General features: G+C 25.8%; 1 protein-coding gene across 1 annotated transcript in view; it reads left to right on the forward strand.

Annotated features, from left to right (window-relative positions):
• The window catches only part of LOC100202359 (RRP12-like protein), an 86,626-nt gene that overhangs the window by 20,724 nt on the left and 39,544 nt on the right, over nucleotides 1-26,358 (forward strand). The window contains exons 4-16 of the mRNA XM_065792760.1: nucleotides 80-133; nucleotides 5,190-5,266; nucleotides 5,382-5,487; nucleotides 8,914-9,030; nucleotides 9,239-9,359; nucleotides 14,004-14,071; nucleotides 18,561-18,614; nucleotides 19,345-19,443; nucleotides 19,787-19,878; nucleotides 20,142-20,253; nucleotides 20,362-20,708; nucleotides 23,396-23,517; nucleotides 25,602-25,666. Coding sequence (XP_065648832.1) covers nucleotides 80-133; nucleotides 5,190-5,266; nucleotides 5,382-5,487; nucleotides 8,914-9,030; nucleotides 9,239-9,359; nucleotides 14,004-14,071; nucleotides 18,561-18,614; nucleotides 19,345-19,443; nucleotides 19,787-19,878; nucleotides 20,142-20,253; nucleotides 20,362-20,708; nucleotides 23,396-23,517; nucleotides 25,602-25,666 — 1,434 coding nt within the window. The remainder of the gene's footprint in view (nucleotides 1-79; nucleotides 134-5,189; nucleotides 5,267-5,381; nucleotides 5,488-8,913; nucleotides 9,031-9,238; nucleotides 9,360-14,003; nucleotides 14,072-18,560; nucleotides 18,615-19,344; nucleotides 19,444-19,786; nucleotides 19,879-20,141; nucleotides 20,254-20,361; nucleotides 20,709-23,395; nucleotides 23,518-25,601; nucleotides 25,667-26,358) is intronic.

Below are 26,358 nucleotides of genomic sequence, written 5' to 3' on the forward strand. Positions count from 1 at the left end.
ATATTTTGTCAATGTTACAAATATATTGAATATGATAAGTCATAATGATCAAACTTTTTTTTCCAATTTTCATATAAAGGTTATCAGAAGCAAAGGTGGATCTGAGACTGAATCAGAGTATTTTGGTGCTCTTGTAAGAAGTTTATATATATATATATATATATATATATATATATATATATATATTTATTTATTTATTTATTTATTTACTATTATAAATTTATTTAAAAAATATATATCAATTTAAAAATATTCATTAGTTTTTGACATTAATACAAGGCTATGTTAACAGGCTTGCAATTGCGCAACTGAACAGAAATGCTTTGTATAGTTATTTAAAAGTATATTTGATAAGATTCTACTACAAATGCTTATTTTTGGAAGAGCATGATAAAAATAGAATTAGTTGAATTAAAATATTTAGATAATGATTTTCGACAAACCATAACAGAAAAATTTTGTTTCATAAATAAAATGTAGCAGAAAAACACCCACTGACACAAGATATCACCAGGAAGTTTTAAATCTCTCCTATTTAGTTCTTTCAAGTATGCCATACATTTCCTAATAAATAAAATTATCTTCAACATTTCAGTTTTGTGAACAATGTATCCAGCAATATAAAAACATCCCTTTTTGTTGTCTTGTTTCATAGACTCTTCTAAATCATTCAGTATGTCAAAAATCTCACTCTCTTCTTCAGTTAGCTGTCGAAGACATCACAAGAATGAGCAGTCATAAAAGTCTGCATCAAATCTTAATAATAATAATAATAATAATAATAAATCTTAATAATAGGAATAATAATAATTAATAGGAATAAAGCATGGCAAATATGAATTTTCTCAACAGCTACTGAGCGGAAAGTAGGCACCACCTGCACCTTGTCTTAATTTACCAAAGGCTTTCTCTAAAGGATCAGTTGAAAAATCACCAAACATAGTATATAGATGATCTTGACTAGTTTCAAGTAAATAGCTAGTTAAGTATTATTCTCTTAATGTGTGAGATATTTCATCTGCTGTTATCAAAGTTTTTATTCTATTTTTACCATTTTTTGAACCAATATTTTTGCGCATTTCTATTTTTGATAAATGTTGTAAGCGATTATCTTTAACACTTTGAATGGCAGCTCGCAAAGGATCTTGCAATCTTACATCATTATACATTTTTCATACATTTATAATTTCCATGCATCAATAAAAATTTGCAGAATAGCAACAGAATATCAACAATACCTTTAACTTACTCCTGATTTATAACTGAGTTTGTTTTCAAAGCTGTCAGGGTTTCAACACAAAAAACACGGATTACTAGTTTTACATTTTGCCATTATACAAGCTTAGAAGATATGGCTAACAGATTTAGATGAGATAATATAGTAAGGGAGTTTAATTCTAACAATCTCAATTTCTCAAGATCTCTCAGATCAATCAGTAACTAACTCCTCAGCTTCACCAAATTGAAGTTAAATCTCTTTAGTCTTTTTTGTAAGCCAATTGATATGTAAATTCCTCTATGAGCGGATATAATCATATAACAAAAATATATTTGTTTTTGTTCTCCAAGATTTTTTAGGAACTGTATCAAAATAAGTAAAAAAAATGCCTATTTACTTGGTTGTTACCGCAAATTACGAAAATAGGTTTTCCAATGAATTGTTCATAGATTCAATTGCATTAGCAGCAACACTATATTGGAAATTGGAATCCAAATTAGACGCCCATACCATACGAACAATCTAGGTTCTGCAAGTAGTGCTAGTGGTTAAATGCACTCCTTGCTGTAGTGCATTTAACCACTACAGCAAGGAGTGTTCTGGCAAGCTTCTTTGGGTTATCCTGAGCATGACCATAGACTTTTCCACCATAAAATGTGACAGTTGCTTTAATGTATACTTCATCAACCATTTTAATGAGCGCTGTCTGTCTTCCAAACTGTGAAATATTTTGGAAATTAAAGATACAGTATCAAGTTTATTTGCTCTTTAGGTCAATTTTGTTCCAGATCATGCGCTAGGTAGCTAAAAGTCATTTCTTAAACGCTTGTATAATACTCGAGATACAGCCATATACTCAAAGACTCGAACAATAGTATATGGTGAGTACAAAGGCTCTCCAACAGTGGTACTTCTCATCGCAAATTATTCTTCCTATAAAACTTCTTTTATTTTAGTCATTTCGATATTGTTTAAAAAACAAACTGCTTCAGATAAAACAGAAAATTTGTCTATATCTCTTATTCAGTTCTGTGGAAGTGTTGAAATGTAAAATATACGTTGAAATATATACGTAAATATATACGTTGAATCACTTTTAATTAAACACTGTGAACCCATATGAAATATATACGTTGAATCACTTTTAATTAAACACTGTGAACCCATATGAAATATATACGTTGAATCACTTTTAATTAAACACTGTAAACCCATATGAAATATATACGTTGAATCACTTTTAATTAAACACTGTAAACCCATATGAAATATATACGTTGAATCACTTTTAATTAAACACTGTGAACCCATATGAAATATATACGTTGAATCACTTTTAATTAAACACTGAACCCATATGAAATATATGCGTTGAATCACTTTTAATTAAACACTGTGAACCCATATGAAATATATACGTTGAATCTTTTATAATTAAACACTGTGAACCCATATAAAATATATACGTTGAATCACTTTTAATTAAACACTGTGAACCCATATGAAATATATACGTTGAATCACTTTTAATTAAACACTGTGAACCCATATGAAATATATACGTTGAATCACTTTTAATTAAACACTGAACCCATATGAAATATATACGTTGAATCACTTTTAATTAAACACTGTAAACCCATATGAAATATATGCGTTGAATCACTTTTAATTAAACACTGTGAACCCATATGAAATATATGCGTTGAATCACTTTTAATTAAACACTGTGAACCCATATGAAATATATGCGTTGAATCACTTTTAATTAAACACTGTGAACCCATATGAAATATATGCGTTGAATCACTTTTAATTAAACACTGTGAACCCATATGAAATATATACGTTGAATCACTTTTAATTAAACACTGTGAACCCATATGAAATATATACGTTGAATCACTTTTAATTAAACACTGTGAACCCATATGAAATATATACGTTGAATCACTTTTAATTAAACACTGTGAACCCATATGAAATATATACGTTGAATCACTTTTAATTAAACACTGTGAACCCATTTGAAATATATACGTTGAATCACTTTTAATTAAACACTGTGAACCCATATGAAATATATACGTTGAATCACTTTTAATTAAACACTGTGAACCCATATGAAATATATACGTTGAATCACTTTTAATTAAACACTGTGAACCCATATGAAATATATACGTTGAATCACTTTTAATTAAACACTGTGAACCCATATGAAATATATACGTTGAATCACTTTTAATTAAACACTGTGAACCCATATGAAATTTGAAGAAGAAATCTAAAAGAGTATTATGAATTAAAATTAGTCAGAATGTTATAACAGAATAACAGTAGAATGAAAAAGAATAGTAATATAAATAATAGTAATAGTAATAAAAATTGTTTTTATTATTGTAATAAATTTTTATTGCTATTATATGTTTATTTGCTATTATATTATCATTATTTTGATATATTTTCATGAAATAATATTCTACTTAATGACATAAAAAGTAATGTTTTTTGTGTCATAAAGTAGAATGTATTATCATAAAAACTAGAATATATTATCAAATAGCATCCAATATATTATTATAGAAACAAAACAGTCAGATAATTAGAATGTTCCTCACCGTGTCACTCCAGTTTCTAGAATAAAAATTAAAAACTATTAATTTCATCCTCTTGAATATTTCTTACTGATAACATGTTTGGGTTGTTTTACCTGGTTTTGTTGGTGCTGTTGGAATTCGACTAAGATTAATGTTATGAAATATTGTTGGAGGTTTTTCAATTTGGTTATTTTTACCATTTATCATTATCAAATTAACATTTTCAGGCCAATGTTTAGAGCATACCGCAGTGTATTTTAATCAGGGATATTGTCTCTTGAAATTGCAGTTATCGCTAGAATTGTTTATCTTTGCCTTTTGGTAAACGATAAACAGATGCATATTTTTCATTATGTTTGTCATAGTTAGACGAGCATGAAGTAACCCAACACTTCCGAGGCATAGTGCATTCAAGATATGTATTTTTTTAATATCTTAGGCTTTTAAATTTCAGCTAAAAAATTAGCCTCCAGTCTTTCTGTTCAGTTGCGTGTTTGCTAGGCCAGTATTAAAGATAGCCTTGCATCATTAAAAAGTTTTTAAACTATTATTGATGTATGTTTAATGGAGTATATTACAAATACTATTCAGTAAATATATTTTTTTTAAAGGATTTTTGCATATAGTAAAAGCTAACCTCAAGTAAATAATTTATATTAATGACATTAATAGATAATAATAGATAAAAATGCTAATTATATTTTTTGTAAAATCAATTTAGTTGTACATAATCATTTTATAATTGCTAATTATTTTAGTTCTTCTATTTTAATTACATATCAACATCATGTTAAACAGTGAAAAAACACTAGTTAAAATAGAATTGACAACAAAAACATAATATCTTAAACTTAACATTTTCAGTTAAATATAACAACAAAGCAGTCATTGAAATTTTTTTTTTTTTTTAATAAAATAAATTTGGTTTAAAAGTAAGACTAATTTTTTTTATTTTAAATATTTGAATTTCAAATTACCTTTTAACAAAAAAAAAGATTTTGTCCAATGTAAGAATTGTTTATTTTACTTATTGTAATAGAATGTTTCTACAGTTTAGACGTTTAAATCAAATTTAAATGTTTCTACATTTTAATTATTTTGAATTTAATATCATTTTATCAACTAATAATTTTATAACAAAAGAAGCAAAATTATATTAATTATTATCTATTTTTAAATTTTTATATGATGCAACAATAAAAAATTAATTGCAAAGATGTGAAAAGCTGAAAACCAGAATTTTCCATATATTTAATCATGATCTTGTTATTTACTTAAGCTACATTATTAATACCCAAACTCTCATTTGGGTATAAATTAATGTTAAAAATGATTTGTTAATTGATTTTTGTTTTTGAATTTATATTTAGATGACTACATTAGCATCAAATGATGGAGAAGACTCTGCAACAGCAATAACATATCTTCTTAGTCTAGTATTAAAAAAGTATGAAATTTTTTTTATCAATTCATTCTATGATAATGAAGTTAATGATGATGATGCCAATGACATAATATGATGACAATTATTATGATGAGTCATGGTATTTGATTGTTTTAAGGCTACCAGTGGCACTTTTAAAAATGAAGTTTTCCCAATCTTCTAAATTATTTATGGAACTACTTTCTAAGTATTATGAAAATGGTCGTGCAGCACTCTTGATAAGTGTAAGATTTTTTTTTTAAAGAGTTTATTTTTGTTAATTAATAAAATTAAAATTACATAAAATATGCTTATTATTTACAAATACAATAAATTCAGATAAAATAAGAATATAAAAATCAAACTTTTATAAAACTAACTTTTTTATCAAAATAATCAAAATATTCAGCAACAGAAGAAAAACTTGTCTATTGTTTTAATACAAGTAAATGAATAAGTCGAAAAATAAAATTAATCTAAGCAATATAATCTAGCAAGATTGTGTCTGTCTGTCAATAATTGTGGTATTACTTAATGATAGATAGTAACAAGAATTAGACAAGAGCTTCCTTAACAAGTGTTTTCTTTAACGCGCTTTTTAAATTTAGAAACAAAGTACCGAATGTTTATACATAATGTAGTAAAAGATATGAAAATATGGTTAATCCTGTACCAAATACATAAGCTAAGGGATTGCAAAATGCTAAATTTAGTTTTCCCATGAGTCTTAAATTAAATTAAAAATTAAATTTGCACTTTCTGTTTAATGAACAAAAGAAAAACTTTACACAAAAGAGCTAATTTTTTTATTAAGTCAATACATGTTGCTTAGTTTAATGTTCAAAAAAATCAAAAAAGTAAAATATTTTTGCTTGTAGTTTTTTTTCCTTTTTAACTTTTTTGATTTTTTACTTGTGGTTTTTTTAATTTTAAAATATATTTTTTTGGTGTAGTTTTTTCTGTTTTTTTGTTTTTTTTAATTTTTTTAAAAAGAAATTATTATTTTTTTCTTAACCACCTTAACCAACCAACATACTGTAAATATTTTTACAAGGTAAAAGTATAAAATTGTTTTAAGTTTGAAAGGAAGAATAGAAATCATTTTGGAATGTTTTCTTCTAGAGTTTGCTCGAAAATGTTTCTCTGTTCTTTTTATGTTCCACCAATATAACGAATATTTCAATGTTTTCTCAATACCTTTTGGGATTTTATCCCTCACCACCACAAAACGTATTCTATTTTTTTCATTCCTTAACTTTTCAAAGCTTAGTCCACTAATATGGTACACCTGCTAGACATCATCTACAAAAAATTGATAATATAAATAAGTTCAGTTTATTCTAGTGAATGCATTTTGATGTCTTGAATTTTAAACAATGAGTGTAAATAATTTTTGCAATGTTTTGAAAGGTTGAAAAGTGATTTTATTGCGCTCCTTCCGATTCTGTCTAGATTTTGTATTGTTATGTCATAGGTTTTACAAAGTTCCAGACCATTAGTTAATATTGGTACTACCAAGGTTTGATATAATTGTGTGATAGATTATGGATGAGCAAAAGGATTCCAGGTTGAACAAGGATTTGAATAACTGCTGGAAAATTAGATATTTTTTCAGCAATGTTTATCCGATCAAGTGAGGCAAATGTAGAGTGCTCTGTATCCCATATAAACCCCAAGTGTTTGAGTCTATTGTGTAAATTTATTCGATTACCATTGAGAGATATTGTGCAGCTTTGTAACTGTCTTTTACCTTTCAGGAGGATCTCTGTTTTATCAGGGTTTAGTTTTATGCAATTTGAATTGAAGTATACATTACAAGTTTTTATTAATTTTTCCAGACCAGATAAAGTTGAGCTTAAAAGTATAATATCAGCATACGCTACCACACCTGTGAAGTTACCATATATACACGTACCTACATTACTTTTACTTTTAATGGTTTTGAGAAGGTCCTGGGTATAAATATTATAAAGGTGATAGAATTGAACCCTGTCTTACTCCTTTTTTAAGATAAAATTCATTTGATTTGCAACCTTGGTATGAAACAGTTGCACTGTTATTACAGTATAATGAAAAGATTGTCCTAACTATATGCAAAGGTATTTTTTTTTTATTGAAGTACAATTTATCAAAAAGAATTTCCTAGTTACAGTTATCAAAAGCTTTTTCTGCATCTAAGGAGCATAAACAAACAGGTGAATTTTACTAGTGCAATGTTAAATAGTTTCACTAATTACAAATTCTGCATGCATGGTTGAAGAGTTAGATTTAAATCCAAATTGTACCAGGTGAGTATTCTTGATCTCCGGATGTATTATTAAAATCAGATATTCTAGAATTTTTGTAAAAATTGATATTATACTAATACGTCGATAGTTGTTTGAGTTAACGAAAGACTTTTTTTATGATTTAACTAGTGGTATAATGATAGATGAAGACATTGATTTTGGAGTCCATCCATAATTGATTGAGAAATTAAAGAAATTAATTAGCGATTGCGTCAATGTGTCACAATTTGCATGTTTCAAATGTTCAAATGAGATACCAAATGAGTTGCTAGACTTGTTTGATTTTAAGTTAGATATAGCATCTTTAATATTTTATTTGGTTATTATTATATTATCATGTTTTGTGCACAGTGAGATTTTTCGGGTTATATTGCTTTGAGTTATTCGAGGAGTGTTTAATAATTTTTCAAACAAATTCTGTGGTTTTGATCCTTTTTATTGTTTATTGTGAATAATCATGAGTTTGTATCTTTTTTAATTCTTCTAAAACCATTCCAAAAAATTTTTAGTTAAATATTTTTTAGCTTTTCAATTACAACCTATTGCTTGTAGAGTTTGTTGTTTTGAGCTAACTTAACGGCTTTCCTGAAGTTTTTTTGAGCTATTTTATACATATTATAAGTCATAGAATTAAAATATCTTGGAAACCGGTATCTCTCCATTTTCAAAAATGCTACGACAGAACCTTTTTATTTCAACTTAAATCATGAGTCCATCAGGGTTTGGAATAAATGGGTTATTTTTCCTGGTTGTGGTATTCACAATAAGCTGCAGTTGCACTATTGATAATGATTTTATAAATTTGGTTTAGCTCGTTTTCATAACTGCCAGTTGTAAGGTTAGGGTTATTAAAACTAGCATTTAGGTGTTCATTATATTAAATGAACACCTAAATGCTAGTTTAAAAACTGTTGTTAATTACTTACTGCAATCTATGTAGGAAGAGTTCGGTAAGGTATGATGTGTTGATATGTATATGTGGTACCAGAGCCTTCAGTTACATCAACTAATCTAGGTTATTTAACTCTTTTGTTTAGAATTTGATGTAGATTACTATGTTTGTTATATAGATTGCTTATTTTCTCTATTTTCTCTGAAACAGAAAAGTTGTTACATAAAAAGTCTAACAACATATTTGAGTTAACATAATTGACTAACCTAGTTTCCATTACACATTTTATGGGTCCTCTTTTGCTAGTATATAATAAGCTTTGTGTTTTTTGTCATCAATATTTTTTGCCATTTTAAAAGCATTGTGTCAAAAAAACATGCAAATGAGCATACCAGACAATAATAAGTTAGGTATATATATAAATCATTGTTATAAGTTAAAAAAATATATTTTTTTATTTTTCTAATATTTTATTGTTTATGTATTTGTAGCTACTAGAATGCTTGACTATCTTTTTGAGTGCAGTTGAAGCAGCGGTATGGCATGAGTCTTCAACCCAACAATGTTTTCAGGCTTTGCTTACATTCACAGTTCACAGTAAACCAAGAGTAAGGGCTTTTTTTTTATCTTTGACTTTTTAGTTAATATATTTTGCACAATTTAATTTTAAAGTTTTAACATAAAATGTTTTAATTAATAAACTGTTTAGTCTACTCCTTTTTTGTAATCTCTCATATTTTAGATCAGGTAAATAAACTGTTTAGACTAAATATAGATATACTATATAGCTTTATAGTGAATTTATTCTTTAACTAGGTAAGAAAAGCTGCTCATTCTAACATTAAGTCATTGTTGAAAGTTGCTGTGGCTAACAACAAAAATCACCAATCAGCAGCAATTGCTGCAAAATATTGTGAAGAAACTTTAAAACAACAAGGTATCTTTGATCATAAATTTTGTTTGGAATGGATAGAGTATTTAATTTTTAGATTTTTAACAAATTTTTTTATTAATAATTTTTTTTCTTTTTTTTAAAAAATTTAAGTTTGCATTATTAATAATTATTAATAAACAGAGCTGGGCAGTTGCAAGACTTGATTTGCATCTCTGCAACTGTGCTGCATGCAGACTCTCCATTTAGTAGCAGATTTGCAAAAGTGCTTTCTCAAAAAAGATGGTAGCAAACTGAGATCACTACCAAATATAAAATCCAAGGCGCTACTGTTCTCATTCAAATTTACCCAAAGAGTTTAAATTACAGTCTTTTTTATTTACTGAAAGTTAAGTGAAAGAAAAATAAAATGGTGTTATCAAAATAATCTTAAATGTGTGCAATTTGATTTAAAGATTTTGAAACCGAGGTATGTGCGCTTAGGAAGGTCCATTTTAAACTTTTTTTATTTTAGTCAGGGTTTCTTTCAGTTATGACATTGGATCAAAAAACTTCAAATACCAAAAATTTTGATTTTAGGGTGATTTTTAGATACCCCACAAAACATTGAAAATTCGAGTAATGTATTTTGAAAGCATTGCACAATGTTTTTACCCACTAATTGTTATTTTTTCTTGGAATTCAAACAGTTTAATTGGTAATCACTAAGGAGTTGCTGTATTGCAAAAACATTTTTTTGAGAGAGAAAACAATCCTGGGAAAGAAACAAGACTGATTGCAAATAATCTAGTTAGCAATAATATTGCTAACTTTTGGTTACCTGCTTGTATTCTAACAAAGTTTAGCAGGATGGACTGTGTTGATCAGATTGTCCGTTTGGTAACCGAGTATGATATATTGAAAAAATTCCCGAAAATGGAAGACAAGAAAGAAAAGTAAAGCAAAAAATCATTGGAAATCTGAGATAACGCTGAAAATTTTAAAATGAGGAATCTTTAAAAAAAACATGAACAATTGCTGATGGATCCAATATTAGGTATTATTAAAAGACAATAGCGACTTATTTTAGGAAAGACTAACAGTAGGTGGAGCAGCTTTATATAATATTATACTTTTAAAAATATCAGTTCATAGAGCAAGATCAGAATTAAATAAGCTAAATTAATTAAAAAAACTAAATTAATTAAAGAAACTTGGATTCCTACTGAATTTTAAAAATTCATTGGGGCAGAAAAGCTTTCAAGCAAGCTACTGGAAAAAAATGATGAGCAATTTGCTGTGTATGTAGGTCCACCAGGTACTCCTAGCAATTTAGGAGCTTTTTCAAATTGCTGATGGTCCTGGTCAAATGTAATATTGTTAAATGATGTACAAATTTAATAATAAGTGATAAGTGGCAACTAAAAGCGTCTGTTGTTGTACTTATTTATGATACAACAGCTGCAAACAGTGAAGTGCATAATGGAATGTAGACATAAATGTCCAGAGCTCTTTATAAAAGCAACATCAAATGCTACTTGTGACCCAAATAAATCACCAAGAGTTCAGCTGTGTAAAAGGTTAAAAAAAGAGTTTCATAACAAGAGTATATAAAAGAACTATTATTGGGGGAACTTAGATCAAAATATTTATGATCAAAATATTTTTATTCCTTATGATCAAAATATTTTTTATTTTAACAAGCATTTGAAGAAAAAAAATTGGCAATAGAATGGTTGGAGAAAAACTTTTAAAGACTATTGAGAACTAGTGGAGCTTATTCTATTTTTTTTTTTTCAGTGTACTTGTTAAAAGAAGTTTCCACATTTGGAATACTGGTTCTGATCATCATGCAAGATAAATGTCAAAAACTATTTATTATCCAAAAATATTCCTACTCAAAAAAGTTTTAGTGGATGGTCGAGTACATTCAGGGTTAGTACATTTTTCTTTTTTATGGAAAGTACTTTCTGCAAGCTGCTACTACTGCTGCTGCTCCAGATAAATGTTATCTCGAGCTGCTGCTCGAGATAACATTTCTTTTATTTAATAAGGAAATTTAAATCAGTTGACTTTTAAAATGCAGAAAAAACTATCAAGTCCTTTAATTGACACCTGGAAAGACCATGATGGGTCAGAAACTTATAAACTTACCAAGATCTAAAGTATTCACTCTTTACAAACCCAAGCCTTCAATTGTTATTTGGCGTAACAAAGAAAAACCCTTTTTATTGTCTTTCATCGACGAAAAGTCATGGTTGCTTTTTCATCTGTTAAAATTCAACAGACCTCAAGAATGCCTAAATATTCAATCATAGCATTGAAACAAATTTGAGGACTTCAACATTGCAAAAAAAGTTGTATGCAATCTTTCTATGGTCAACAGTATTGCATAGCGAGGTATCAAGTTTATAGGATATATCTAAGACAAATGTTTTGATCCAGAAAGAGAAAAACTTGCTTAGATTGTGAAAAAACATTGAAAAGCAGCATATTACTCAGGGAAATCAATTGAAAAAAATTTTTAACAAACAAAAAAATAAAATTTCAGTAATGCGATTAATTGTATATTTATATTTTAATAAATCTTTTGTGGGATACGTACAAATAGTCATAAATTAATCAAATTTTGTATAATTATTTCTTAATGATTAATAATTAAATTGCGTAAGCTCCCACTAAGAAAATAACAATTAATGGATAAAAAGATTACACAACATTTGCAAAATCCATTATTCTAACTTTCAGTGTTTTAAGGTAAAAACTCCAGTTAAAATTTCAACAAAAATTTTTTTATAAATGGACCACTCTAATGAGCGTTTCATATCAAATGTGTACAATTAGCTTAGTTTATTAACTATTTTTTTAAAGTTTTTGATTTAGAAATTAAATTGTAGAAGAAAAAATTGGGTAGATACAAAAAAAGTGGGTAGATATAAAAACAGTTTAGTAGTTGACTAGAATGCTGACCATTGTATGTCAAAGAGGCTGCCAGGTTTTATGTTGTGTAGTTCAAATGAAACTTTTTTTATTCAGTATTTGTATTATAACAATAAAAAGAAGCTTTTTTAAAATCAAATCAAAGTGCAAATAGCCATAAATGGGAAAAAGGGTGAATTGAGGGGATCTTAGTCCATTTAAGCATTTTAGATGCATATAATGATAAAATTTTTTTTTATTATTTAAGTATTTTTATTTTATTTAAAATTTTTATAAAATTGGAAAAAAATGTTTCACAAATAGGTTTAAGTGTAAAATTGAGAGGTCTAAGCCCATTAAGACATTTTAGATGACTGTTGCAAAAAAAAAAACAACTAAAGTTTAAATAACTTAAACAAAATTTAAAACAACAAAACTAGTAAAAAAATTTTTTTTAATTTAATGTTTCGCTAAGTTAAATAATGTATGTATTAGGATGTCCCAAAAAACAACATTTTTGAAAAATATATGCAGAGACCCCTTAATGTATTCTATCTATTACAAAAACACTAGATTTGAAATTTTTTGTAATCTAATCTGTAAATTTAAAAAAATTTTCGAAAATATGTCAACCTGGTACTCAAATGAAGCGAAATTATATAAAAATTTCAAAAATAATATAGATTTCAAATATAGAATTGTTATTTTTGGTTTTATTACATGAAAAATTACTTTTTTTAACAAAAAACAAAAAAATGCATTTTTTATGTATTTTTATGACAATTTTGATAAATAAGTTAAAATTTTTCCAAATTAAATATTATTTTTGAAATTTTTATATAATTTTGCTTCATTTGAGTACCAGGTTGACATTTAAAAAACTTTTTTTTTGAAAATATTAGGGACTCATTAAATATTCGAGGGTCTTGAGGGACCCCTTAAAATATTTTTTATTCAAAAAAATTTTAAATCTAGTGTTTTTGTATTAGATAGAAGACATTAAGGGGGTCTCTGCATATATTTTTCAAAAATGTTGTTTTTTGGGACACCCTAGTATGTATCGTACATTATGTATGCATACAATAAAGTTATGAAAAACTGAAAAATGTTCTCAAAACTATTAGCATTGACCGATGGTTACCAAGGTAGACCGATGTCTTGTTTTTAATTTAAGCCATTAAATTTACAGATAGGAGTTTTTTTCACATCAGGTTAAAGATTGGCTACTCTAGGGGCTTTTGGTGTATCATAATGATAATGTTAAAAAAAAATTTGTTATTAATTTTAATATTAAATATTATTTATATAGTAATTATATTATTATATATTAATAGAATGTTATACTTACCTAATTATTGATTATGCGGTAGTGGTGTAGTGTGGTAGAGTACTCGCTTTACAAGCGAGAGGTTCCTAGTTCAATCCCCACCACGTCCCTGGTAGTTCTGCGCTCAATTTGTTTCACAGCGATCTTGTTTGTCAAGTTTCGTTTTTCGGTGTTATAGATTTGAGAGGGTTTTAACCACAATTAAGTAGCCTCTTTGTCTGTAGTAGCCTAAGTCTGTATCAGAAACAATGATGATCTGATTATATTGAAACAAAAAAATTATATTTTTTTTTAAAGCTAATAAAATTTATATATATATATATATATATATATATATATATATATATATATATATATTTATATATATATATATGTATAATATTATAATATTTATATAATATATTTGTAATAATTTATATTTAATGTAATTTTTGAATGACATAAGATTTTTTTTTTTTCTTTAGATTCGAAAATTTCCTCCAATCATATTTTAAACTTACTGAAACAATGTATGGGAATGTTTTCATCGGAAGTATGTCTAATTTATTTTTTTTTTTTTTTTTTTTTTTTTTGTTGCTCTTGTTGCTCTTTTTTATTTCTTTATTTATTTCTCAATCTCTGTTCTTTCAAACCTTCTATAACAAAAAGTTTTTATTTGCAATTCTTTTCTTTTTTTTTATAACTTCAAATTATGTAGAAGCTTTTAATAGCATTTTAAAATTGCTTATATATGTATTAATATGTTTGCGTTTTTTTATTATTGTTTTTTAAATAATTTTATTTAGTTATGTTTTCATAAATTTGATATGTTTTTTTATAACTTTATGGAAGGATAACTTTTTTATGTCTTTTAAATACTCAAATACCAACTTGATTGTTTGCAGATTGAGCATAAAATAATAATTGTATAGAATATTTAGTATAGAGAATAATAAAACAAATTGGTGTGCAACTTATGTATAAAATTTAATTTAAGAAAGTTTTAATTTATATAAGATCATCATGCAAAAGATGGGAGGGATCAAGATAAAAATGAACAGGGGAGGAGGTTATCAAAGAAGGGCGTCACTTTATATAATTTTTTTATTTTTTATTCAATTATAATAACATGGAAAACAATAAAACATGTGTTGTTGTGAAGTTTAGTGAATGTTTTTATTTATCGCGATTAAAAGATAGTTGTGTTGATATTTGTTTAATTTTTTTGCAATTGTTTAAAATATATGACAATTTGATACTGTTGTTTCTCGTAGTATCTCAACTTTCATAAGTTGATCGCTACGACTTTATATTTAGTTCATGTACAAATTCTTTGTGCAAAGCTCTTCCCCAAGGAAATAGTTTTGCTAGCATAAGTGATTGAAATAGTTTTACTATCATTGATGATTGTCTAATGAGAGTTTTACAAATAATTCTCCAAAAAGAATTACTTATGTAGCAACAATTAATTATTTTCTAAAGCGAGTATTACAAATGATTTTCTAAAGGGTTGTATAGCGATCATTACAGTCTTCTAAATTTTAAATAAATAAAATCTCATAACAATGTTAATCCGAAAAAAATCTAAGAAAAAAGCCAATTGTCAAAACAAAACAAAAAAAGATAAAACTTGAAATAAGATAGACAAAAAGCAAGATTTGGAGGCAGGATATGTATGCAAGGTCGTAAGAAATTAATTATCTTTTTTTTAAATATTAATTCACCTCACTAAGGCCATGAAGGCCACTACAGTCAAGGAGGCTGCTTTAATTGTGGTTACAACCTTCTAAACTCTGTAACTCTGAAACATGAACCTTGATGAACAAGGTCTCTGATGGTTTTGGAGGATTTGGATTGCCCTATTTCAATCATATCAATTGACAATTTAGAAAAACCCTTGGATGGACAAAGAGTAATGTATGTTTCTATGACACACTTAGATTAAGTTTACTATATAGAAAATGGTTAAAATAACAGTTTTTTTTTCACAGAGAGCATGTGAACTATGTGAGTCAAACATGGATGTTCCCAATCATCGGGAACATCCATGTTTCAACCAGGTTGTTTTTAAAACACAGAAAACTGTAATTTACTTGTGAAACGCGCCAATAAACATCTTTAAAATAGAAAATTAAATTTGAAATGGTCTTTAATAAATAAAAAAAAGGGGGAGTCCTAATTTTATGATATACTTTTTAGAGAGGGGTAGGGGTTTAGGCAAAAAATACAATCGGCGACAAAGGAGGAAGGGTCAAAAGTTACCTAAAAAATGGTAACATCCTTTATGGCCCCCTAATGTTTTGATTTTATTGAATAAAATTAAACAAATTATACAAAGATATACACCTGTTTTCAGAAAAACATATTGTTTATATCAAAAATTGGTTTTAGTCTTTAGGGGCACCTTGCCCCTAAATAGATTCAAAAAAACTGAAACGATAATCTAAATATACTACTTTACAATAAGTTCATTAAAAAAAACATAATAATAAATAATAATCTATTTTAGGGGCACCTTGCCCCTAAAATAGATTCAAAAAAACTGAAACGATAATCTAAATATACTACTTTACAATAAGTACATTAAAAAAAACATAATAATAAAAAATTTATTACCTTCTACATTTTTTTTGTATAATAATTTAATTGACATTTTTGTATAAAACAAGTTTTTTTTTGCTTCAAATTGATTTGTTTAAAAGACAAAAACAACATAAAAGCCATTTGTCATTGTCAAAGTTAGAATGTGACAATTCAGTAAAAAAAAGTTAGCATCAAGTTTGTTTTGTGCTGATGAAAAGAAACCCAATCTTAGCAGCTTTTTTCTGTTTCCAAACTTAAAATTTAGGAGAGTGCATGTTCAACTACAACAAATGAAATCACTGTAAATAGGAAAGGTGAACTTTTACTTTCAATATTATCTTGATATGAGCCCCACCATGGGTTAGATGACAATGCTGTTTAAACATCAAGTCATACAACCTCTAAATTCCACATCTGTAAGAATGATATGTATATATTTCCTTCAACATTTGTCCTTGTGCTAATGAAGTGAATTGGTAATGAAAGGAAATATTTGTCCTTGTAGTAGAGTGTTTCTGTCTTTTTTTATATTTATTTTGATTGATTTAGTCACTTTTCCACAAAAGTTCTTTCGCACTTTCAGTATTTTGCACCACTTTGTACTTTTTAAAGTGCTAAAGCAATAGGTTCCAGGAGAGCAAGCAGATATTTTGCAGATGTCTTTATTACAAGGTTAAAATAATTCCAGTGTCTGAAGAATCAATTATGCACCAGTGTGAATCAAAGATTTGCAGCAAAGATTGTTAGATCAGCAATTTAGTTAGAAATTAGATCAGCAAAGGTAATTAGATTAGCAATGATCAGCAGTTACATAGTTTATATGATACTCCAGTGCATAGATTGAGATTAGTCAAGATTTAGTCCACCAGATTTATGTATTTTCCCAAAACAAAGATCTTTAACATTGATTGATTTCATATGATTCTATATCATCTTTAACATTGATTGATTTCATATGATTCTATATGAGCTTTAACGTCATTGATTTTTAGGTTACACGCTAAAAATTTATCAAATTTTCTCAGCAGCCTCATGTAACTACTTATGAAATTATAACTATTTATAACTATTTATTAAGTCTTTTTTAGTCAGAACACTAGTCTCAACATCAACATTTTTGGAATTCTTGGTGCTTAAGTAATAGAAATGCTGAACTAGTTTCATAAATCATTCATGCAACCTACTCATTAAGTTCTTTAACTTGTTATAACAAGATAATGTGACATTAGCCCAAAATTTTTATTTTTATTTATTGAACTATTACTTAGAATTTCTCTCTGTGATCTTTTCAAAGACTTATATTATTTTTTTCTGCAGAAGCTAATGATGGTGTTCCTGAGTATTGCCTTATACCATCAACTTGTCTGCTGTATGAAGCAGCCTGCAGTTTTGTTCCTTAAACAAAAAGTTACAACTTATAATGATTAAACTCATTACAAATTATAATATAGTATATCATGCAAATTATATTATTTTTTGTAATTTCTTTATAACAACATTAAGTTAATTTAAGTTTTGCTTTAAGCTTTTTAAATTTGTATAAATTCTGGATCAAATCAAAGTAAAATTCTTTTTTTTTTTACTAACTACTGATATGAGGATCTGAGGAACAAAGAAAAAAATGCTTTTTTTACATTACACTCATTAGTTTTTATTTGAGATTATTTACTTGATAAATGTTTTTGAAACTTCTTAAAATCTTTGTGATGTGTTTTGAGCCACTTCAGAAGTTATTTCTATTTTTATATCTAATTAATAAAAATTGGTGTATAACTTTAAGTCCATTTAGTATTATATGATGTAATCTTGGTGACATAAAACTATAAATGCAATTCAACATATCTATTTGAAACATTTATAAAATGCGCTTGGAAAGGTTAATCAGTTGTGATTATCAGGATCAGGATCCCAACTTAATTAATGGTTGCTGCAAGCAACCACTAATTAAGTTAGAAGTTCACTTCCAAAAAGGCTGTGAGTAATCTCTAATTAAGTTGAGAGTTACAATGGTCGTATTTGTCAAAAAAGAAAGAGATGCAACTTAATGACAATGGGATAGAGGGTCAATAAAGTTCAATCTTAGCAGCTAGAAAACCTATTCAAACATTTACAATACATTTTTGGAAATTATTATCTTCATAATAGTTTGCTATATCTTAATATGTAAATATTGTAAATATTATAAATATGTAAATATTGTAATATTGTAAATATGAAAATATTGTAAATATGAAAAAATTGTAAATATTGTAAATATTGTAAATATGTAAATATTGTAAATATGTAAATATTGTAAATATGTAAATATTGTAAATATTGTAAATATTGTAAATATTGTAAATATGTAAATATGTAAATATTGTAAATATGTAAATATTGTAAATATGTAAATATTGTATATATTGTATATATTGTATTTTAAAGAAGGAGCATACAAGTTTGATTTTTTTTTTTATTAGAATTTAAAAATTTTATGTGAAGCAGTTTTAAACACTATGTCTTCTAATGACTTGGTAAGAAATTATTTTCTTTTTATTTCTATGCATATAAAAGAAACTTTAAAAAAGTTTGTTTACTAAACTTTTTCTTAAATAACTATAGTTTATAACTTTGCCATAACATTGTTACCTAGCAGACATGGAATAGCAGATGGTATGAGGGCTTTCATGGCTTCCATATACACCAAAATATTCACTAAAGAGGCTGAAAATAAAAAATAATTTTAATAACTTTTTTTTGAATGATTTGCTATAAATCATGTGTTTGACTATAAAATAAAACTGTTTCAAGAATTATAATTATTTGATTTATTTTGTTAAAAAGATAATAGAAGATAATAATTAAACTTTAAAAATAAAAATTTGTTTGCAAAGTTCTGGTTTTTAATAAAATGTTTAAATAGCAGTTTTAACTCACAGAAAAGTATTTAAAATAATAAAAGTGTTATGAATATGAATATTTGAAATAGTTTCATAAATAAATTAACTAGAAATATTGGCTGTGATATTGTTTACAAATTATAATAACAGTTATCTGAAATAGCTCCAAGGTTTATTTGTAATCTTCCTTTTTCGAATTAATATTTGCTGCAAAAGTGGTTTATTATTCAGTAAGCATATGTTCACTGCAGCAAATAAATATAAAAAATAAAAATGACTTATCAGTGAAGTTAGGTATCTTTTTTAAAATGACTTTTGTTTTTACAGCCTTTTTCTATTCAATGTCCTTTGTTGATTTATTTAGATTGTCAAAACAAATTCCATGCAAACACTTTACGCCTTATTTGAAAGTCATCCATCTGAAGAAAACCTTACTTTGGAGCTAAATGGTAAAATCATTAATGTGAGTAAATTGAATGTAAATATGATTCTATTTAAATATAAATGTTATTATATTGAGTAATAGTTTTATAAGTTTACAACACTACTTCAAATACGTTTTTTCTTCAGCATAAAACTAGATATTATTTCTTTAAGACTTTAGACATTACATTAATTTTTTGTTTTCTTTCTAAAAAAACAAATGTTTTAAACATTTTTAACTTTGTTTGTGAATAATCAAATGTTGATTTGTTGATTTTTTACTTCCTTAGTTACTCTGAAATTTTTTTTTTCACAATTGGAATTTTAATTTATTTATGACATTTATTTTTATACTTTATAGTTTTTATAACTTTTTTTGAAAGGCTTTATATGACTTTCAACCCAGTGTTAACGATGTTCATGTTTCTGAAGGATGGTTAGTTATGCAGGCTGCAGCACACTCCAACCTCTCATTGTAATTATGTTTTTATCATTTTCATTTCTTGCATTTTCCAGTAATCAATGTTTATCAACTTGTTTTATTTGTAATTAAATTATTTTTAGTTAACTAAGTGTTAGTTGAATTATTATAAATTGTTATCATAATAATTGTATTGTTATTAAACCATTAGGCTATACTTATTTTTAGTATTAAAACAAGCTTGTCCAGGTAGTTTGAAATCTAAGTTGCCTAATATAATATATTTTAATAAATGTGTTTTCTTTTATTTTGATTAGATTGAATAGAAGATCGTGTTTAAATGCATTACCAAAGTTCTTTAGCTCAGCTTTATCATTTTTTTCTTCAGAGCATAAAGCTGTTGCTAAGGCTGCAGCAGATGCTATGAAGGTTATAATATATTGTATTTAGAAAATATAATTTTTTAATTTTTCATTGAAATTAAATTTTATTTTGATTAATAGTTTAAAATATAATTTTTTTTTTCAAATTTTATAGTTAACTAGTCAAAATTGCTTGGAAAATATTCAAGAAGAACTTGCTGAGGATATAAAATTGGAAAATTCTTCATTTAAACAAATCATTAAAATTATGGAGTCAGGTTTGCGTTATAAATATCAACCATTATGGAATGTTGTTTTACAATGTTTACAATATTTATATGCAACATTCGGAAGCGCATGTCGGTCAGTAATGATTAAAGGAGTTGCATCTCTTATTGACTTACATGATAATCCTGATTTTCCATTTAAAAATGACCTTCTCAATACCATTGGTGCTGCTTTCAAGGGAATGGGACCTAAGGCGATTATACTAGAGCGTCCTTTAGAATTGTTACGAAATGAGTAAGTTAATAAAAAATAATTTAGTTTTAAAAAGACTAAATGATAGAGTATATCCTAATCAAAAAATTTAATAGGATCTTGTATGTTTTGGACAAACTAACAAGTACAGTGAAATAAATCATGGTTATGATTATATTAATTACAAAATGTGTTATAAATTTAAATTGCTAACTAACAAAAACTTTTTTAGCAAAAAGTTAACTTTTAAAAGTTAATTAAAAATTAAGTTAGCTTATGTTTAAAAATGAATTTTTGTATAAATCTTTTTACAAAGTGTTTCATTTTATTTTTGACTTGAATTATCCCTAAAATATGTATGTACTTAAACTGCTACAGATGGTTGTAAATAATAATAAGATGGTTAATAAGATGGTTGTAAATAATAATAAGATAGTTAATAAGATGGTTAAATAATAATAAGATGGTTAATAAGATGGTTGTAAATAATAATAAGATTGTTAATAAGATGGTTGTAAATAATAATAAGATGGTTAATAAGATGGTTGTAAATAATAATAAGATGGTTAATAAGATGGTTGTAAATAATAATAAGATGGTTAATAAGATGGTTAAATAATAATAAGATGGTTAATAAGATGGTTGTAAATAATAATAAGATGGTTAATAAGATGGTTAAATAATAATAAAATGGTTAATAAGATGGTTGTAAATAATAATAAGATGGTTAATAAGATGGTTGTAAATAATAATAAGATGGTTAATAAGATGGTTAAATAATAATAAAATGGTTAATAAGATTGTTGTAAATAATAATAAGATGGTTAATATGATGGTTGTAAATAATAATAAGATGGTTAATAAGATGGTTAAATAATAATAAGATAGTTAATAAGATGGTTGTAAATAATAATAAGATAGTTAATAAGATGTTTGTAAATAATAATAAGATGGTTAATAAGATGGTTGTAAATAATAATAAGATGGTTAATAAGATGGTTGTAAATAATAATAAGATGGTTAATAAGATGGTTAAATAATAATAAAATGGTTAATAAGATTGTTGTAAATAATAATAAGATTGGTAATAAGATGGTTGTAAATAATAATAAGATGGTTAATAAGATGGTTAATTAATAATAAGATGGTTAATAAGATGGTTAAATAATAATAAGATGGTTAATAAGATGGTTGTAAATAATAATAAGATGGTTAATAAGATGGTTAAATAATAATAAGATGGTTAATAAGATGGTTGTAAATAATTATAAGATGGTTAATAAGATGGTTGTAAATAATAATAAGATGGTTAATAAGATGGTTGTAAATAATAATAAGATGGTTAATAAGATGGTTGTAAATAATAATAAGATGGTTAATAAGATGGTTGTAAATAATAATAAGATGGTTAATAAGATGGTTGTAAATAATAATAAGATGGTTAATAAGATGGTTAAATAATAATAAGATGGTTAATAAGGTGGTTGTAAATAATTATAAGATGGTTAATAAGATGGTTGTAAATAATAATAAGATGGTTAATAAGATGGTTAAATAATAATAAGATGGTTAATAAGATGGTTGTAAATAATAATAAGATGGTTAATAAGATGGTTAAATAATAATAAGATGGTTAATAAGATGGTTGTAAATAATTATAAGATGGTTAATAAGATGGTTGTAAATAATAATAAGATGGTTAATAAGATGGTTGTAAATAATAATAAGATGGTTAATAAGATGGTTGTAAATAATAATAAGATGGTTAATAAGATGGTTGTAAATAATAATAAGATGGTTAATAAGATGGTTGTAAATAATAATAAGATGGTTAATAAGATGGTTGTAAATAATAATAAGATGGTTAATAAGATGGTTAAATAATAATAAGATGGTTAATAAGATGGTTGTAAATAATAATAAGATGGTTAATAAGATGGTTGTAAATAATAATAAGATGGTTAATAAGATGGTTAATAAGATGGTTGTAAATAATAATAAGATGGTTAATAAGATGGTTGTAAATAATAATAAGATGGTTAATAAGATGGTTAAATAATAATAAGATGGTTAATAAGATGGTTGTAAATAATAATAAGATGGTTAATAGGATGGTTGTAAATAATAATAAGATGGTTAATAAGATGGTTGTAAATAGTAATAAGATGGTTAATAAGATGGTTAATTAATAATAAGATGGTTAATAAGATGGTTGTTAATAATAATAAGATGGTTAATAAGATGGTTGTAAATAATAATAAGATGGTTAATAAGATGGTTGTAAATAATAATAAGATGGTTAAATAATAATAAGATGGTTAATAAGATGGTTAAATAATAATAAGATGGTTAATAAGATGGTTAAATAATAATAAGATAATATTGCTTTTATAGGTTTGCATCACTGAGAATACTGTTAAAATTTTGAATTATATATAATCATTTTTTTTTTTTATTATGTTGAAGTTTGAATTATTTTAGATTTGATTTACTTGAATTGTTAAACATGATGTTGATTGCTGACTGACAACAGATTTTTTGAATTTATTATGCATCTTATAATTATGCATTTTATAATGCTTTACATATATTTAACACTAGTACTATGATGAAGTTTTCTTTAATATATATTTTATTTTTAATGTATTTTGATGTCAATGTTGGAGTTTTTTTTTATTATTATTATTTTTTATATTCATTTTTTTAAATCATTCTTTCCCTTTTTTTAGTGATGTATGTCAGTTCCCAAGAGCCTGGTTACTTCCTGTAATGAAAGACAATATCCAAAATAGTGAATTAAAGTTTTTTATTTCTTATTTTTTACCCATGGCAGCCAAATTAAGACAAAAAGGTAAATATGGTTTTATTTACTATATTATAACAAATATTTTTTATCTTAGTTGTGTTAGTGTTAATAATAACAAACTTTACTTGTTTTAAAATTAAAAATTATCTTATATTTAAAGATATTAGTGCTACCTATTAATTATATTATATAAATATAGTTATATATATAATTATATAAATGTAACTAGTTTAATTATATATTTATGTATAATATATATATATATATATATATATATATATATATATATATATATATATATATATATATATATATATATATATATATATATATATATATTTATATATATAGTTAATGATGATAAATATAATTAATATTACCTAATACTTTTTTTTTTTTTTAAACAAACTAAAATGTATTAGGTAATATTAATTATATTTAGTATATGAAAATAAACAAGATCTTTAATTCTGAAGTCCAGCTATAGCTATAGCTCCAAACAATTAGCTATAGCTTATTTTGTTTAAACAGTTTATGGAATTTATGATTTTTAGGTTCTTTTTATCAATTAAATTTAAGGAAAGTGGCTGCATTTGTATTGACTTCTAAAGAATATAACTGAAGTAAAAACGGCAAAACAAATGTATAATTCTAGTTATATATTAAATTATATATAAAAATAAAATTAAAAGAAAAAAAAATATTTTGTTTAAGTTCTATTTAAAATAATAAAAATAAATATTTTAGAACAAATGTTTTTTTTTTTTAATTCTAGACAAATTAATTTAAACACTGTTTATAGTATATAAACTTATCCTTATAAAATTTTTTTTTATAAAATACAGTATTTTCAGAAGTTATATATACCCTTGTTATTCAAGTAGTATAAAGGTTTTATTTATATTCTAAACACAAATCTTTTACTTAATAATAAACGAAATTAAAAAGATATTGGAAAAATTAACATTTTATAACATTTAAATAAAAAATTTTAATAAAATTGGCAAAACTAATCTTTTATTTAAACACCTGATAAAATAGTAAAGTGCTGTGTTCCTTTATAAAAGTTTTAAGCCAATGTTTATGTTTCAAAGAAAAGTTGGCGAACTCTAAGTTTGTCTGTACGTATGTATGTATGCATGTATATGTATATACAACATTAAAAGCACGTTTAGATTAGCAATTTGACGCCATAATGAAATAGAGAGTTGCTAGGAGTTTCAGTACATACATAGACTGATATAGAACATGCAAGGGAATTTCTGCTACTTTGTTTGGGTTGTAGCAGTGATAAATTCATCATTCTTTATCTATGTTTTATTTTTGTTTCTTATGGATGCTCTGTGAAAGAAACTTTTTGGGCTTAAAGGTAAAAAAGGTTACTCTGGTTCGCTTTGAATTTGATTTCGTTTTAAAAAAATTTATCCTCATAGTTGATTGATGAACAAAACAAATAATAATCTGTTGGAGCTAAGAAAATTGTGGGTGAGGTAATATCTCCCAGTTAAATTTCAATACTTTTTTTAAAATTGATTTTTGCAATATGTTGTTGATTTCTGTCAAGAAGAAAGCAAATTTTGTGTTGCTCTGAACATTAAGTTGAGAGTTTTTGCTTAAGCTTTTCTAGTTGAGTACAATAGACCTCTGCAGTGAAAGTTGTATTGGCAGGAGACAACTCCCAATATGTAATGGCACACATGCCCCACCAAAATAAGAAAAAAAATTTTAAATGAAATTTATGTTTTGGAGTCAGTAATGACTTTTAAGTAGGACTGAGTCATTTACGCTTTCTTATAAAATTAACATAGAAGATTTTTTTAATGACTGTAATAACTTTGTCTAGCCAATCATAGCTTTTAAGATATCAAAAAAAGTATAAATGCTGGTTTTGCTTATATAGACTTTAATCATGTGGAAACTAAACACCTTGTTTTGAGTAATAACTAAGCTGATTCAGATGATGTTTAATAGCGTTATGACAACACCCAAGAATACTTTCCAAGCAGAGTGCAGAAATCAAAATTTCAATGTCAAAAATTATTTTTGCACACACCCAATACAAATGCAAAAGATTTTTTAGGTCGGAGGAGTTGATATTAATATGTAGTTTTTTTCTTTTTAATTTATAGCTTTAAAATGTAGAGCAATAAACCAAGATCTCGAAGCAAAAGTTTATGAAACACTCCAATCTCAGGTAGGTTTTATGAAGCACTTCATAAAAAATAATTTTGTTGAAATTTGTTTTAAACATAGTATCATACAATTCCATAGTACAATTAATACAAAGTTGAACTAAAATATTATGAATAAATATTTTTATTCTACGTATCTCAGCTGTTTTACAAATTGCAGATAGAAGAGGCTGATCCATCATAAATAACAAGAGGCTGATCCATCATAAATAAACATATTCTACTTTTTTTTTAAATTGATTCACTTCTAACTAGGCTGCAAGCAACCACTGTTAAGTTAGGAGTTAGAAAACAAGAATAGAGTTAAAGAGCAAGCAAACGCATGACAGAAAACATGAAGATGGGAAAGAGTTCCAAAGGGTTAAAGTGTGTGTGTGTGGGGGGGGGGGAGGGGACTAGATGAGTAAAAGTTTTTAAATCATGCAAGGATAGATACAGTAAAAGAATGAGACTTGATTGATGGAACTTGAGGTGATAGTTCCATTAAGCAGCGACAATGATAGTAATAATGAAAAAGAGAATGAGATGCAGCTTTACTATGGGGGAGAGAGGTTCCGATTTGGTAGATAGAGCAGGTCCAACTGCATTTATAATGTGTTTTTGGACCTTGTCTAGAAGAGAAAAAGCATCATTAGAAGAACCAGCCCTTTTTTGAAGTAAATAACTGAGTTAAAATTCACAAGCCACTGCAAGC

The sequence above is a fragment of the Hydra vulgaris genome, chromosome 03 (genome assembly GCF_038396675.1).
Source record: "Hydra vulgaris chromosome 03, alternate assembly HydraT2T_AEP".
NCBI lineage: Eukaryota > Metazoa > Cnidaria > Hydrozoa > Anthoathecata > Hydridae > Hydra > Hydra vulgaris.